Below are 17,849 nucleotides of genomic sequence, written 5' to 3' on the forward strand. Positions count from 1 at the left end.
AATTAAAGGCAATAAAAACTCTTGAACAATGAGCTTCCAGGTTGATGAAGGTGCTGGGAGGGTGATGGTAAACCTCAGTACCACACAGGACATAAACTTCTGCACTCTAGACCCTTCTAGACCTTCCCTCATTGTATCTGTTCATCTGTATCTTGTATAATACCCTTTATAGGAAACCAGTACATGTAAGTAAAAGTGTTTCCTTTTGTTCTGTGCGCTGTCCTACCAAATTATCACACCTGTGGAGGAGAGTTATGTTAACCCTGATTTACAGCTGGTCAGTGAGAAACACAAGTCACAACCTGGAACTTGTGATTGGCATCTGAAGTGGGGCAGTATTTTGGGATGAGCCCTTAACCTGTGGGATCTGATGCTATTTCCAAGTAGACAGTGTCAGAAATAAACTACCTGACACCCCATTGGTGTCTGCTGACAATGGCTTGGTGTATGGGGAAAAGCATCTGGCATCAGTATTCTGTGTGAGTGTGCTAAGTGTGTATTTCTCACCCACTAAATCTCAATTTTGATTTTGTGCACTCTTTTCCTTGGCCTTCCAACGAAGATCCAATTTTCCCCATGTCCAACAAGTTCATAAAAATCATCAGGTAGAAAGGACAGATGGAAGGTGTAGAAGTAGGTGGATACAGACCGTTTTTACACTTCCACAGACCTGGATCTCCACCTAGAGCCAGCGCCTTACTCTTCTGATGCGAGCCCCTAGCCTCACTCACCCCATTCTTGATGGGGTGCCTGTGAGGGAAGCTTTACCTAAACCCCATGCAGCTGCAGCAGCCATCCGGGCCATCTTGGCTTGGGTCTCATCATTAACCAGGGTCCACTTTTCACAGCACTGCTGGTGGAGTTGACCCCTGAAGGAAATGAATTATACAGTCAGATTAATCCAAATCTCCTTAAACTACCAATCTTCCTCTCCTGCCCCTTGGGTTAGTTGAGGACTACACAGGAACTGGACACCTTTAATAAAAAAGCACATTCTACCAGGTCACATAATAGATAATGAATGGCCTATTTGTTGTTTCTATGATCTGGTGCTCATAATTTGTCTGGGTGAGTTTATCAAGGATAGGAACCATGTCTAACTCTGTGATATGAAATGTCCTGAACATCTGGCTCCCTTCATAAATATTAAATAACTTCTCTCCTATGCCAAAGAATTCTGGGCTTTTTCCCTTTGGCAGGCCTACAGAGAAAGCAATCTGAAGAGACGCATCTGGACATTCATTTTGGGCTCAAAGCTATAGGGAGAACTGGCTCCTAAAAGTATTATACAAATGGTTTCAGTCTGAAATGAAACCCAGATGAAATCAATCTGTACAGAAGAAAGGCTCTACAATGGTCACATCTACAGAAAGCTAGATGCTGCTTATTCTCAGAATTTTGCACAATTAACTGAATGTGAAGGAGGACTATGAGATATTGAGATATGAATGGTGCTTAAGACACCCCAACAAACAAAGAGAATGCGGAAGCCCTAGAATAAGGTCTTGCTATTGACTGTTGAAATTCCCTCTCATGTTTCGCTTCTCAATAAAAAGAAATAAACTCTGCTATTATGCAAATCCGAGCCCCGGATTTCATATGAGTTTCAAGATGCAGCTAGGAGACTCCTTAATTTTTCCTGCTTTCTGAAAGACATGCTGCAGGATGATTTAACTTTGCACTGGAGGTGTAGTCACGAGGAAGGGCACAAGTTCTAAGTGGCCCAGGTCAGAAGCCTCATGGAACATGAGCTGCTCTCTACTCTAAGGTGGTGGAGAAGGGCAGGGATAAAGAGGCTGAAGTCAATCCCTGCAGAAGGAATCTAGGCTCACCAAGAAGCTGACTGTGGACTATGTCAGGAGAGGTACTCAGGGCCATTATCCAGCATTGCAGTACGGCGGATATTAACTTTGAAGTCTCTCTGGCACATGATCAAGGGAACCAGGGACACAAGCACTCTGGCTCAATACAGAGCTGAGACCAAAAAGAAGAACTGGTGGCCATGATGCCCTATACACTTACTGAAGCTCCATTACGGGAGCAGGATAAACCTCTGTGTTGGTTTCCTGCCACTGAGACTTAAAAATCTTCACTCCTGGGCCCTGCTAGGGGTTCCCTTAGAGCAGTAGTTCTCAAACGAAGTGTATCAGAATTCCCTAGAGGGCTCCTTCAGATGGCTGGGCTCCACTCTCTGAGTTTCTGACTCATTAGTGTTGGGGTAGGAGCTGAGAATGTGCATTTGTAACAAGTTTCTATGTGACGCCAAAGTTGCTGGACCAGGGGCCACAGTTTGAGAACCACTGGCTTAGAGCAGAGGCACAGCTCATCTGCATAGCATATTTTTATAACGATCCTGACTAGAGGTAGGAGAGAAAGCTGCATGATCTCCAAATGGTCCTTCTAATTCTATAATTCAAAATTTACAGCTGGTGAACACAAGTAACTTGGATGAATGCATCCTCCATGCAAGCTGTCCCTCCTAACTCAGCCTTCCTCTACTATTTTGTTAGGATCAGCTGATTCTGTGCCACAGGACCAAGGATGTAATTTTTTTTTTCATCTAGAGCAGGAAGCAAGTTCAGTGCTGAAATCCCACAAACTGTTACAAGAGACAAAGCAAGGAGCAACGTAGGAACAGCAACTCGGAAAGGCAAGCCCTAGCAGTGAACCTCGCACTGCCTTCACCATGTAGCTGCGTGGGAACAGCTGTCAGAACCTGGTCAGTACACAGACAACAGCTCTGCTCTTCCACAAACATTTGTTACAAAAAATAATGCAGAATATACTGAGTCCTGCCTCTCAAAGGCGGTTGGGTGGGGGGCAAAACCAAATAAATAAAAAACACGAGACTGTTTTATGGGGCAACAACTAGGATAGTTGTTGTTTTCTGATACCTTTTACTACACACAGGGAGGACTAGGTAAAAGGTGCACCCTCTGGGACTTTGATTTTCTCACCTAGTGTTGGGGCAAAAAACGCAGAAAGTGTAGCACATATACTAAAATTGGAATGATACAAAATTGGAACGATATAGAGATTAGCATGGTCCCTGAAGATTTAAAACGAACAAAAAGTTTAGGAAGTATTCTTTCATTTGGAATGGCTCCATGGCTCCTCTTAGGGTTGAAGGCCTATGATCTCACTCCCGAGGAATCTGTTCTCAGCGACTAGAGGCTCTGTGGGAACAGTGTGAGGAGGGGGTTCACTTTAGTTCACTTTGGCTGCAGGTGTGGCAGTCCGCACCATAGGGCTGGGCGGGGCGGGGGGTGGGGATTGCCTAGCTCTCACAGCCTCCTGGAGGCAGACAAGCACGGGGAAAACGGGAAGGGTCTCTGCTCACTGGTAACTCCAGATCATTCCGGATGCCACCTCTGACGAACATCTGCCTCAGGCATGTTCAGGATATACGGACAAAATAAATTTAGAAATTGCACTCTAAACAGAGTTGACTGAATAAACCATATCAGAAACCTGCATATGATCAGGAAAAATATTCTGCTTCTTTCATCTCATTTTAAAATTTCTTTTAGTCTCCCACATTCTTAAATCCTTTGGTCAGCATTACTAGCCACTTATGCTTTATAGATAATTATAAAACTCGAAAGAACCCAAGAGATCAGAGGTATTTGGGACTGAGAACGGCAATATCAGGAGATCGGTATCACTCAGCTTGGTCATCTCAACTTCTGTGAGCCTCAGTTTCTTCAACTATAACACAAAGGAACTGCAGGAAACCACATCACAAGTCTCTTCCAATGCATCCAATCTGTTCCTACTAACCCAGCTAGGAAAAGTGGTCCTCTTTAATGTGAAAGGAGAGGAGTGGAAGGGGAAGGGGCCAGGAGAGGTTTCGAGAAGGAAGAAACAGTGCAGAGGATTTCAAAAGTACAAAAAGGAGCAGCAGAAGAGGGCAATTCAAAGAACGGAACAAATGAATGTGGGATTTGGAGAAAAGTGAATAATTTGGCCAGAGCTCAGATTATGAGAGAAGGGTTCATTGAGAAATGTGCTGAACAAGCGGGCTCGTGCCACAATAGGAAAGACTTTGAATGCCAGGCTGTGATATTTATATGTAAATCCAATGGCAACAGTCAAACACTTAAGTATTTTAGGAATTGATTAGAGTTGAATTTTAAGAACACTTCCATCCCGTTTTATCTTTCCCATAACAAGATATGATTGTATGACAGCTGATCTGAAAGTAGAAAAACTGTTTTTGAAATGATGTGGCTAATTCTTATTAACATACTTTTCTTTTGCCTTAGATCAGTGTTGTCCAGTGGAGCTTTCTGTGATGATGGAAAAGTTATCTATGTGCACTGTCCAATATAGCAGCCACTGGCCACATGTGGCTACTGAACACCTAAAATGTGGTATGACTGAGGAACTGAATTTCACATTTTGTTTAATTTAAAAATAGCCATAAGGCCGGATGCAGTGGCTCACGCCTGTAATTCCAGAACTTTGGCAGGCTAAGGCAGGCGGGTTTCTTGAGATCGGGAGTTTGAGACCAGCCAGGACAATATGGCAAAAGCCCATCTCTATTAAAAATACAAACATTAGCCGGGAGTGGTGGTGCACGCCTGTAATCCCAGCTACTCGGGAGACTGGGGCAGGAAAATCACTTGACCCTGGGAGGTGAAAGTTGCAGTGAGCTGAAATCACAGCACTGCACTCCAGCCTGGGTGACAGAGTGAGACTCCATCTCAAAAAGGAAAAAAAAAAAAGCCACATATGGCTAGAGGCTACCATATTGGACAATACAGCTTTAGATACTTGTTGGACTAAAAACAACAACAACAGCAACTTTAGTTACATAAATGAATAAAGCAGATTTGAAAGGATATGCTTCCTCAACTTATTGAGGTAAATGAATATGGAGTTTTTGTTGTCGTTGTTGTTGCCCAGACTAGTGTCAAACTTCTGGGCTCAAGCAATCTGCCCGCCTTAGCCTCCCAAAGTTTTGGGATTACAGGTGCCAGCCACCACACCCAGCCTTTTAATGTTAATTTATAAAAATAAATAACACTTTTGAATCTTCTTAATGATGGTTAAATCAGACAAGCCACTTTCAAATAATTTTAGAGTATTATCTCTCCCTATATATATATGATCCAATGCCTAAGGCTAAATCCACTGACATTAAATTTTCATGCAAAACATTATAACATCTTCTATCTTGGGGATGTAGTAATAACTTTATATTAAGAAATAACGGCCAACCTTTGCAACATGGTGAGACTCTATCTCTACAAAAAATAATTTTAATAATTTAAAAAGTTAGCCAGGCATGGCGGTGCATTTCTGTAGTTCCTTCTACTCAGGAGGCTGAGGCGGGAGGATTGCTTGAGTCCAGGAGTTCAAGACCACAGTGAGCTATAATCACACCTCTGCACTCCACTAAGAGAGAGATTAAAGTCCTGCCTCTTAAAAAAAAAGAAAAAAGGCCGGGCGCGGTGGCTCAAGCCTGTAATCCCAGCACTTTGGGAGGCCGAGACGGGCGGATCACGAGGTCAGGAGTTCGAGACCATCCTGGCTAACACAGTGAAACCCCGTCTCTACTAAAAAATACAAAAAACTAGCCGGGCGAGGTGGCGGGCGCCTGTAGTCCCGGCTACTCGGGAGGCTGAGGCAGGAGAATGGCGTAAAAACCCGGGAGGCAGAGCTTGCAGTGAGCTGAGATCCGGCCACTGCACTCCAGCCTGGGCGACACAGCGAGACTCCGTCTCAAAAAAAAAAAAAAAAAAAAAAAAAGAAAAGAAAAAAAAAAAAAAAGGCTGCGCACAGTGGCTCATACCTGTAATCCTAGCACTTTGGAAGGCCAAAGAGGGAGGATCGCTTGAACCCCAGGAGTTCAAAACCAGCCTAGACTGCACTGTGAGATCCTGTCTCTACAAAAAATAAAAAAATTAGCCAACTGTGTGGTATGTGCCTGTAGTCCCAGCTACGAGGGAGGCTAAGGTAGTACAGAAAGACTACATGTAGTGAAAGATCATTCTTTCAGAAGGCTTACTTTGATTTTGTCCAATATTCTTAAACTTTCCAAGGTAGAAATGTCTAAACAAATAAAAGTTTGCCTATATTAAATAGACTCGATTTATTGATATGATAAAATATCACGCAGCTACTAAAAAAATGAGGCAGTAGCTCTGTAGATGCTGATACGGAACAGTGGCCTAGACTTAAGCGAAAACAGCAGAGTGCAAAATGGTATAAACAGCACATTACTGTCAATGTACATCCTTGTGATGGGGGTCAGAATATACTACCCTGAAATATGGTACCTTGGCATACTGAATATTTTAAGAAAATGGCAGCAAAAAAAAAAAAAAAATTACTCTGACTACCCCCTGCCCTTATCCCCTGAAGCAGGTCATAACATCTAGGAAAAATATTTTGACCCTCCCCTGAAGAAGGTCATAAGGCCCTCCTGTGAGAAGTGCCTTCCCTATACCTGGAGGAAAGGAACATCCTTATTTCTGAAGACAGGGGGTCACAGAGAAGAATCTGAACAAAAAGGCCTATTAAAAATTGCCCATACAGGCCGGGCATGGTGGCTCACGCCCGTAATCCCAGCACTTTGGGAGGCCGAGATGGGCGGATCATGAGGTCGGGAGATCGAGACCACCCTGGCTAACACGGTGAAACCCCGCTCTACTAAAAAAAAAAAAAAAATACAAAAAAAGTAGCCGGGTGTGGTGGCGGGCGCCTGTAGTCCCGGCTACTCGGGAGGCTGAGGCAGGAGAATGGCGTGAACCCAGGAGGCAGAGATTGCAGTGAGTGGAGATCGCGCCACTGCACTTCAGTCTGGGCGACAGAGCGAGACTCCGTCTCAAAAAAAAAAAAAAAAAAAAAAAAAAAAAATTCCCCCATACTGTGCTCCTCACTGTACAGGTCCAACTTAGATATCATTTCCTCCTGATATCTTCCAAGGCTGATTAGGGTGCTTCCTATTACCCACAGCCCCCTGAGCTTCTTTACTGATGGTATCACAATGTATTACGACATCCTGTAAGCTGGAAATGCAGGGGCTGTGACTGTCTTGCTCACAGCTGTGTCCCTAGGGCCTGGCATAGATACTAGCAATGAATACACCCTTGATAGTTACTAGCTGAATGAAGGAACAGTGGTCCCTAAGTATCATGTTCCAGAGAAAGTTGGGATAATCCACTAGTCGGGAGGTAGCATGGCACTTTTAGTCATTTATTTTTTGTTTTTTATTTATTTTTATTTATTTTTTTGAGACAGAGTCTCGCTCTGTCACCCAGGCTGGAGTGCAGTGCAATCTCAGCTCAATGCAACCTCCGTCTCCCAGGTTCAAGTGACCCTCCTGCCTCAGCCTCCCGAGTAGCTGGGATTACAGGCCTGCATCAGCACGTCCAACTAATTTTTTATTTTTAGTGGAGACAGGGTTTCGCCATGTTGGCCAGGCTCGTCTCAAACTCCTGACCTCAAATGATCTGCCTGCCTCATCCTCCCAAAGGGCTGGGATTACAGGCGTGAGCCACTGCACCCAGCCTGTTTTAGTCATTTAAAACTGCAGTTAAAGAGTTTAACAATGATAATATAGCATTTTATTTTAACTATTTTTTAAAAGTTGTACTTGTTGCTGGAAACAGAATGGAGGCCATTTTTTTCCTTCAACATTCCCAAGCAACTCTCCAAATCAAAACCTAGCTAAATGTTCTCAGTTACGCATTATTGTTGCTTCCACCTGGAGTACCTGTCTCCCCCCGTCCCTTCTCCTTTACCTGTCTCCTAACTCTCAGTCTTTCCTCCAGGAAGTACTGCAAGATCACCCTGCTTCCTCCTTTGGGCTTTCAACGTAGCGTGGCTCATACCATTATCAACATCCTCTCAGGCTATAATAACCCTCTGTTAATGTGCCTGTCTCATCAACCTCAAAGGAAAGGCCTATTTTCTTGTGTCTTTTGTTTCCTTGGAGCCTAGCATAGTGCTGGACACACAGTAAGCATCTGATATAGATGAAGCACCTGAAGAGGGTAGTCACTGTTCTTCTTTCCTAAAAGCATTTGCAAGAGCTAATTTAAAAAATCAAGGTTGCCAAGTAAGAATATGACCTCTTCACTGGGTCAGTAAAGATCAGGAGAGTACATAGGAGAACTAGATCCCAGGAGCACCCCTAAGGCTGTCCTGTCCTAGAACATTGTAAAGTTTAAGTGAAGGCCTTGCTACTTAGTAGCTGAGATAGAATGGAGAGAGAAAAACACCAAAAGTGAAAGATGATTTCTGAGAAGTATCAAGTGGAAGAAAATGAGTCTGAAGTGAGAACTCTGTTTGGGGGAAGCCTTCCTTTCAAATCCAAAGATCAAACTGATGAAGCCTCTGTCAGCCACACATGCCATCATCCTAGGAAGCTCACCATTCCCCCAGGGCCTCGAGGCAGCGCATGCGGCCCAGCATCAGCTCTGGGTCATCCTTGTTGGTGTCCATTTTCTTGTCATAGGCCACCAGGGCATCCTCCCACTCATGCAGTTTCTCATACCAGGTAGCCTGGATCTCCTGTCACATGGGAAAGAAAGAAGACTGCTGTGAGGTGAAGAGAAGGGATCACATTTTTTAATCCACATACTCTCTTTCCATGGAAATGTTGTACGCATGACATGTCACCTATCAGTTATGTCTGGGCTTGGATTAAAAAGAACTTCAGACAATCTGGAGGAGTGCTGTTTGGGGAAGGTGGAAATGCTGGTTCCTTGGCACATGGATAGAATGATTCTGGGATTATCTGACAGCAGAGGTCAGGCCATACTCCTCCCCCATTATTTCCTTCCCAGACACATGGGTCATCAGAACACACCAGGATGTGGGGACATGAGGACAGGGGAAATCGTTTAGGGTTAGCAGAAAACGCCGACCACAGCACCAGAGCTGCTGCAAAGATACCATCGCTCCGATCTGCTGGAGTGCTGACACTGGGCTACTTGACAGGGATGGCAGCTGCTTTCCTGATGGGGCCAGAAAGACCAGGCCTCATCTGCATGTTTGCTGGAGGAGAACAACTCACTTTTTTAAAGCTCTTGATTCTCTGCATTTCTTAATGCATTTTTAAACTTTCAGGAAATAATAATTTAAAATATAACACCACCATTTAAAATTTTTTGGAAAGTCTTTCCCCTATTCTTCTAGAGTCTCCCATCTAATGTTCTCTCCTGCTCAGTGCTTGGCAGGTTTACCAGTGTCAGGGGCCAAAGGAGGGATTGCATTACCCTAGCAGATGGTGTGCCACGCTGAAACTGGGTGTTGTCCACGTGAGTAGGAGGTGCTACAGTCTGAAAGTTACAGACTATGACTCTCTAAATGATCAGGAGACTATTTTATGTGCCCTCCATCTCAGTTTCTCTCCTGGGCTGCTTCATCATCAGCTCAATAAATGACTATTTTTGCACAGGCAAGGGTAGTGGCTCTCTAGGGATTTCTTTAACAACAATATGATTCTGCAGTGAAATTTGTATGATATAATGCAGGGCCCATACTAGTTTCTCCCATTACCCTCTTCCCCTTTCTAAATTAAACTGATGTTTGTACAGTATGTAGACTAACAACTACTCCGCTAAGCTGTCTAAAATAACCTTTTCTTCTTGAACCTCTGAAAAGAGGTCATTTATGCTGGAGATTGTTCCCTTGTACCTACTTCCCCCCATCTGGTTCTTTCTGGCAGAGCTGGTGCCCTCTGCTGCCCCTAGACTAATTTTGCTGCCATGAAGTCTTCGCCCAACATCAGTGGAGTTTGTCAAAATGGGCATATCTGGCTCCATATAAGGCAAGCTATCTCAACTTCATTTTTCAAGCCTGTCCAAAATAATACCTATTATGCCTAAATACAAAATAGAAAACTCAGAAAAGACAGACTACAAAAACAGCGTAAAATTTAAAAGCACTGGTAAATTTCTCATTTCAAATTTCTATACTGGGTGGAAAAGAAAAAAAAAAAGAGCTGGTGACTAATGTGTGGCATACACTCAGCATGAACAAGCAGAGGGGAGAGGGGGCAGCATATGGAGTGGGTCAATTAGAGGGCAGGATATTTTGAATTGCAATAGATTGCAGAAACTATAAGGTTTAAGCAATGAATCACACAAAATTCTAATGAGATTGCTGTTACATAAATTGTGCTGAGAAAGCACCGGCTCTGCCAAGAAAAAGCAAACCATTGTCAAGCTTAATATGATTCAGCTACCTAAATATAACAGAAAATCCACCACGGGTTTAGCAATAATCCTAGAGCTAATGGCCACCTTTGGAACCTGAAGATGGAGAAACTTTCATTGAAGGCTGGCATTCTGAGTATAGGGTATAAACCATCTGCTGGCAGATCACCTGAATACCAGATGTCTGCGGAGTCCTTGTCTCAATCAGCACTTACTGGCATCTAAGCTCTAAGGATATCAAAGGAGAGAACATCTTGATCTAGGTGGAGTACATTAAGTGCCCCCTCGCCCTACTTACTTCTCTCTGCAAACAAGGATTGTGGCAAGGATGGATGAGACACAGTTCTTTTACTTTGCCATCATCTGGAGAAATGTTGTCTTAGTCTAGTTACAGATAATACATGCTAAGGCTGGGCACGGTGGCTCACGCCTGTAATTCCAGTACTTTGGGAGGCCGAGGTAGGAGGATCACCTGAGGTCGGGAGTTTGAGACCAGCTTGATCAACATGGAGAAACCCTGTCTCTACTAAAAATACAAAATTAGCTGGGCGTGGTGGCGCATGCCTGTAATCCCAGCTACTAGGGAGGCTGAGGCAGAAGAATCGCTTGAACCCAGGAGGCAGAGGTTGCAATGAGCCGAGATCGTGCCATTGCACTCCAGCCTGGGCAACAAGAACAAAAGTCTGTCTGGAAAAAAAGATAATATGTGCTAAAGGTGGCAAAAGATTCCCTTAAAACTTTCATTCTAATTTACTAGGTGTTCTGTGAGGCAAAATGCTGTATGATTAAACAAAAGCCTGTTAAATAGTCACAATTTTTCTCACTTTAACATCCTGGGCTCCTGATCAAGGCAAACCACAGTAAGCGACCTACATGACTAATAAAAGGTTCCTCATCAAATATATGGACCTAGAGCTTCTTGACCTTCTAGGAATTCAATGCTAAGTTGATTAAGTTGATGCTTTACATATTTTAGAAGTTATCAAATGCCCTGCCAAGACCACAAAGAATAACAGAAACATTTTAAATACTGGTAGGCCACAGATGGCAGTAGGGAAGCAGCTATGTAAGCAATAATGAACACAAAAATCCCTCAATGTCAGATATTAATTATAGCATGCATTTAACTAATTTATTTATTTATTTATTTTGAGACGGAGTTCCGCTCTTGTTGCCCAGGCAATGGCGTGATCTCAGCTCACTGTAACCTCTGCTTCCCAGTTTCAAGCGATTCTCCTGTCTCAGCCTCCTGAGTAGCTGGGATTACAGGCATGCACCACAATACCCAGCTAATTTTGTATTTTTAGTAGAGACGGGGTTTCTCCATGTTGGTCAGGCTGGTCTTGAACTCCCAATCTCAGGTGATCTGCCTGCGTTGGCCTCCCAAAGTGCTGGGATTGCAGGCATGAGCCCCTGTACCCAGCCTTATAGCATGTATTTTCTAAAGAACTGGCCATGGTGTCTTCCTAAGTATCTAATGAGGATTAACCACGGCCTAGACACAATGCAAGCTCCCACAAAGATAACTCAGATCAGGGGCAAATGCCTTGGCTCTAATGTCAGACTGCTCTGGTTCAAGTCCTGGTTCTGTCATTTATTCACTCTGTCAGCTCAGACTGGTTCTTAACCTGCTGGGACCACAGTCTCCTCATCTGTAAAATGTGATAACAGCAGTAACCACTTCATAGCACTGTTGTGAGGACCAAATGAGATGAAGCATATAAACACTTAGCAAAGGGCCAGGCACATGCTAAGAGTTTGATAAAATCAGTGCTTACTGCATATTCAAATCTACCCTCATGATTTATCTCAGCTGAAATAGAGTCCCTACAGACATAGTTTATCTCTTTCATCCTGAAGATAGGTAAGTCAGCATCAGACTGGTATGAATTGGAGAAAAAACAGAAAAGGAAAGTAACTTTCTGAAGGTCAGGACCTATACCTCCCTAGCCAAGTCTCTACCTCCTGCTTTTCCAAAAAGAATGAGGTGCTTACCAGCTCTCCAAAGTGTTTCATGGCATATTCTAACACTCCGGCCGCTGCCTCCGGCTGCTGTAGCTTATTATTAATGCTGAGAAAACAAAGGGAAAAGGTAGTTACACTCAACAGGTCTGAGGGTGGGAGATGTGGGGGTCATTTGTGGGCAGATGGTTCACCAGCACTTCAAGGACAATGTCTTACAGATGTTGGAAGAGTATCAATTATCTATTACCATCCAGAAAGCTCAGTTTAAATTGTTTCATCTGAAAGAGGTTTTTGGTCTCCTCCCCTGATTCTGGGGGTCAGTAATGGGAACACTCATCTTTGCTGCTCTGTGGCCCTTCCTTTAAGAGCATAGACTGGTTTCCTCTCAGATGCTGGCAGGCAAGCAACATGTGTCTGCTTCTGAAACATCAGAAACCTTGGATATGAAATTATCCTTGTTGTAGTACACAATCATATGAGACTCCTCTGAACTTTTTTGTTTTGAGAAAAGCTCTCACTATGTTGTCCAGGCTGGTCGAACTCCTGGGCTCAAGTGATCCTCCTGCCTCAGCCTCCTGACTAGCTGGTATTACAGGCACACACCACAGCACCTGGCTCCTCTGAACTTTTAAGTCTTAACTTCTCATCAGTTGCCTTCAGTAGTAGAAATAACAAAATTAATCAAAACCATCAGATTCTGTGAGCAACACAGAGGTGGCACCAAGGTTGGGTCATGCACGTCAATGACAGAACCTTGGGAGCTGTGGCAATGCAGCCATGCTGACTGTTCTGACAGAGCCCACCCCCTTCAAATTCAGATGCCTCCCAAGACCCTCTTCAGTGGCTGTTCCCTTCCACCCTTTGCAGAAGGCTGCCAAGGGACCACATCTAGAGTTACTTGAACTGGCCTCTACTGTAGAGAAGCTTTTCACTAATGACACCCTGCTCTGCTCATGCCATCTTTAGGCTAGAGGACTGTTACCACACTGGGACAACTGGGCAGTGCCACTGGGAGGCCTGGTGCCTGGAGTTGGTTCATCACAGGCTGCTAGGAGGCCTTGAAAGCAGAAGAGCCATGGGGGCTTAGATCCTTGTCCCCATAGGAACTTATGCAACTAAGCTCAACACTAAATATAAGCCTGAGGTATGGAAGGAACGGAAAAGATGGGAGGGCGAAGGAGCTCACTTGAGAAATTCACAAGACCACAATGATTATATCTGTTTAAAGGCAGGGAGCAAAATGTGACACATCAACCTGGGAGTCTAGACTGGTTTAATGAGCAAGGATCCAGTTTACTGCTTTGAGTACAAACTGTCTACTTGACCAGAATTAATTTTTAAGTGGTTTTGGGAAATTCCAGGATTTGAGTTCAATGTGGCAATATGGCAAGAAATTGCTGTTATAAATATTATTTTAAAAATCCAAATTCTGCCACATTTCTTCCAATAAAACCAAAAGAAATTGCCCAGAAATCTAAAGAAGCTAACATTTGTGAAAGTAATAATCTAATGCCTCATGTTTACAAAGCGTTTTCAAATAATCTTTCCAATCCATCACTTCTTTGACCTCATGCATCCCTATGAGAGTGGGAAGGGAGAGGTGTTATCAGACCTGTTTCACTAACGGGGAAGCTAAAGCCCAGGAAAGGCAGGGATTTTCCCCAAGGCCCACAGGAATCGGGACAGTTCCCACAGTAAATGAAGCACCTTATGCCTCTTTGTTAAGGATAAGTTGGGGGTGAAGCAGCCTTGGATTTGGAGTCAGAAGACAGGGTTTTCCCCCATGATCAGACTGATCACATGCTGACGTGATAACAAGCTTGAGGGAGACACATCTCACCACATGTGATGGTAAAAACCCAATCATCATACATAAATGAATACAAAAGGATCAAAATTTGGGTTTAACTTTCTGGAGGTCTAATTCTGCCACTTATAAACTGTGTGATCATAAATAAGTTGTTTTAAACATCTTAATTTTCATTTTTTTGGGTACATAGTAGGACATATTTAAGTCATCTTTTTTGAATGTAAATTCCTTATCTATGAAACAGGGCTAATACCATCTCCTCCTTCAGAGGGTTCTTCAGGGAATTAAACAATGAACATGAAATTGCTAAGCAGGTCCTTCACCTGTGTTTGTCCAAGCATAAAAGCTGCTAAAACACAGTTAAATGCTTGTCTGCAGGAATAACATACACCTACGGTGGAGACTTAAGTTAGGACTAGGCAGTCATCACTGTGAATTCCAAATGTTTCCTGAGTAGAACTGTTTGAGTGTCCAGTATCTAGGTTCTACGCTCCAGATTTGTTGGGGAAGCTATGGGGCTGGTGCTTCTTGAGCTGGTACTAAGCAAGGCAATGAGCTCCATAAGTTAGAATATGCTCCATAAGTTAGCCTGCTACAAAATTCAGAGATGTTTTTAATTTCAGAGTGAAACCATCGCATGATGGTTTCTTTTAGGAGGCCCTATATGAGTTTTTCTAAGCTGAGAATGAAAAGCAAGTCTAAAGGAACCTACTACACTGTAGGTTCATTGGGAAGCAGTTCCCAATGCCTCTTGGCCCCCATAAGTCAGGTACTGGGCTTTGTGCCCAATCACATGGGGCTGGGAAAACTGTACTAATAATATTACTAGGTGTAGATTTGGGATTATCTAGTTCCTTGAAGCCAAATAAAGATTATGAAAGCATAAGAAAACAGGAAAAAAAGAAAGCCAGTGGCTGGGCGCAGTGGTTCATGCCTGTAATCCCAGCACTTTGGGAGGCTGAGGCAGGAGGATTGCTTGAGCTCAGGAGTTTGAAACCAGCCTGGGCAACAGAGCGAGACCCCATCTCTATTAAAAAAAAAAAAAATTCCAGGAGTTCTAACAACTGTCTTCAATCTTGTGTTCTGGAAAACATTCTCTTTTCTTTTCTTCTTTCTTTCTTTTTTAAAGAGACAGGATCTTGCTCTGTCATCCAGGCTGAAGTTAGTGGCACAATCATGGCTCACTGCAGCCTCAATCTCCTGGTTCAAGCAATCCTCTGGCCTCGGCCTCCCAAAGTGCTGGGATGACAGGTATGAGACACTGCACCTGGCCTCCAGCCTATTTTTAAATTTTAACATTACCAAAGCTTGACTCATTCTGAGGACAAAACAACAAAAACAAAAGCAAACACAAGTCTTTTCCTAATCCACCTTCCCAATTATTACAGTGCATAAAAAATGAGTTTACCACAAACTGATCAAAATTAGGAAGTAGTGATTAGGGACCTCAAAGGAGAAACAATTTTTACCTTAATATACAGCTACGGCCTTGATATACGACCTCTAAGGACTGACCAGCATAGCTTTGCAAATTAAAAATGTAAAAACATATGGCCCTAACTCCTTTAAGAGAGAGTCCAGGCCAGGCGTGGTGGCTCATGCCTGTAATCCCAGAGTTTTGGGAGGCCAAGGTAGGAGGATCACCTGAGGTCAGGAGTTTGAGACCAGCCTGGCCAACATGGTGAAGCCCCATCTCTACTAAAAATACAGAAATTAGCCAGGTGTTGTGGCACACGCTTGTAATCCCAGCTACTCGGGAGGCTGAGGCAGGAGAATCACTTGAATCTGGAAAGGTTGCAGTGAGTCAAGATTATGCCACTGCACTCCAGCCTGGGCAACAAGAGCGAAACTCCATCTCAAAAAAAAAAAAAAAAAAAAAAAGAGAGAGAGAGTCCAATGACTTATTTGTACAATATTTCCCATTTGAATGTGTGGAGGCAGGTCAGGCTGCAGACAGAGCTCAGTGGGCAGGAAAGAGGGCAACAGGACCAGGTCTTTACCAGTGGCCATTGAACTTGGGGGGGGGGGGCACCTTGGAATTCATGATAAGCTCTTATTGAGCAGTAAAAACATAATCATTAAAAAATTATAACTTTGGCCAGGCGCGGTGGCTCATGCCTGTAATCCCAGCACTTTGGGAGGCTGAGGCGGGCAGATCATGAGATCAGGAGTTCGAGACCAGGCTGGCCAACATGGTGAAACCCCATCTCTACTAAAAATATAAAAATTAGCTGAGCATGGTGGCAGATGCCTGTAATCGCAGCTACTCGGGAGGTTAAGGCAGGAGAATCGCTTGAACCCAGGAGGCGGAGGTTGCAGTGAGCCAAGATCGCACACTGCACTCCAGCCTGAGTGACAAAAGCAAGGCACCATCTAAAAAAAAAAAAAAAAAAAAAAATTACAACTTTGACTAAACTCATGAAAAATTAACACCCTCATTCTGAGAAATTAATTTCTCTCTGATTTGAGAACCTGAAGGTAAGGACACCGTCCATATCCACTCTCTTTTTTTTTTGAGATGGAGTCTCACTCTGTCGCCTAGGCTAGAGTGCAATGGCGCAATCTCAGTTCACTGTAACCTCTGCCTCCTGGGTTCAAGCGATTCTCCTGTCTCAGCCTCCCAAGTAGCTGGGATTACAGGTGCCCACCACCACACCTGGCTATTTTTTGTATTTTTAGTAGAGATGGGGTTTTGCCATGTTGGTCAGGCTAGTCTTGAACTCCTGACCTCAGGTGATCTGTCCGCCTTGGTCTCCCAAAGTGCTGGGATTACAGATGTGAGCCACCTCGCCTGGCACTCTCTCTTTTTCACGACAGGGTCTGGCTCTGTCATCCAAGCTGGGATGCAATGGTGCGATCTCAGCTCACTGCAACCTCTACCTCCTGGACTCACGCAATCCTCCCACCTCAGCCTCTCAAAGGCCTACACCACCACACCCAGCTATTTTTTTTTTTTTTTTTTGGTATTTTTAGTAGAAATGAGGTTTTGCCATGTGGCCCAGGCTGGTCTCAAACTCCTGAGCTCAAGTGATCTGCCTGTCTCAGCCTCCCAAATTGTTAGGATTATAGGCATGAGCCACCACGCCCAGCCATACCTACTCTCTTGATTGTTCAAAGAATAAAGAGATTTTTAGCAAACCAGCTGCTATTGCCCTGTGTATTTATTTCCTCTTCCCCCTTTTCCTCTTTAATTTCCTACAGGACTTTCTCCCTAAGCTACATTTCTCTTATTTCCTTCTGAGCAGTTCCCATGAACGCCTCTAAGGCTGCTGGAGAATACTAATTATGGATGTGGACGCTCTGGACAGTGAAGTGAGCAGGCTTATTAATCCTGGTGATCAAGAGAGTCTGTTATCTTGTTTGGGATCTTAATTTTTTCTTCTTCCTCCATGCCTTCTGGCACTCCATCATGGGAGGCAACAAAAAGATACAACAAGATACCAAAGTAAGAAGAGAGGCCAGGTGCGGTGGCTCACGCCTGTAATCCCTGCACTTTGGGAGGCTGAGGCAGGTGGATCACGAGGTCAGGAGATCAAGACCATCCTGGCTAATGCAGTGAAACCCCTTCTCTACTAAAAAATACAAAAAATTAGCCGGGCACGGTGGTGTGCACCTGTAGTCCCAGCTACTGGGGAGGCTGAGGCAGAAGAATGACATGAACCCGGGAGGTGGAGCTTGCAGTGAGCCGAGATCGTGCCACTGCACTCCAGCCTGGGTGACAGAGCGTGACTCTGTCACAAAAAGAAAAAAAAAAGAGAGCTCACCATATGTGCCAGGCACTGCACTTATGTTTCTATGTATTATTTCGACCCTGTGAAACTATTATTAATATTCTCATTTTATATATGAAGAAAACATGGCCCAGTAGGTCACAGGCTGTTGCTTTCCCTTAAAAGGTGACT

General features: G+C 43.9%; 2 protein-coding genes and 1 non-coding gene across 5 annotated transcripts in view; all 3 read right to left on the reverse strand.

Annotated features, from left to right (window-relative positions):
- The window catches only part of SRM (spermidine synthase), a 227,650-nt gene that overhangs the window by 93,576 nt on the left and 116,225 nt on the right, over positions 1–17,849 (reverse strand). The gene's annotated exons all lie outside the window — the stretch shown is intronic.
- Positions 1–17,849, reverse strand: part of MTOR (mechanistic target of rapamycin kinase) — a 150,552-nt gene that overhangs the window by 42,784 nt on the left and 89,919 nt on the right. For all 3 annotated transcript variants that reach the window (XM_050787642.1, XM_050787652.1, XM_050787662.1), the window contains exons 29-31: positions 12,168–12,243; positions 8,384–8,523; positions 769–869 (exon numbers count right to left, since the gene is read on the reverse strand). In XM_050787642.1, the coding sequence (XP_050643599.1) occupies positions 769–869; positions 8,384–8,523; positions 12,168–12,243 (317 nt within the window). The remainder of the gene's footprint in view (positions 1–768; positions 870–8,383; positions 8,524–12,167; positions 12,244–17,849) is intronic.
- LOC126945724 (small nucleolar RNA U13) lies at positions 13,923–14,029 on the reverse strand. The gene has a single exon (XR_007722539.1). It is a non-coding gene; the product is annotated as a small nucleolar RNA U13 (small nucleolar RNA).

This window comes from Macaca thibetana, chromosome 1 (assembly GCF_024542745.1).
Source record: "Macaca thibetana thibetana isolate TM-01 chromosome 1, ASM2454274v1, whole genome shotgun sequence".
In the NCBI taxonomy this organism is placed as follows: domain Eukaryota; kingdom Metazoa; phylum Chordata; class Mammalia; order Primates; family Cercopithecidae; genus Macaca; species Macaca thibetana.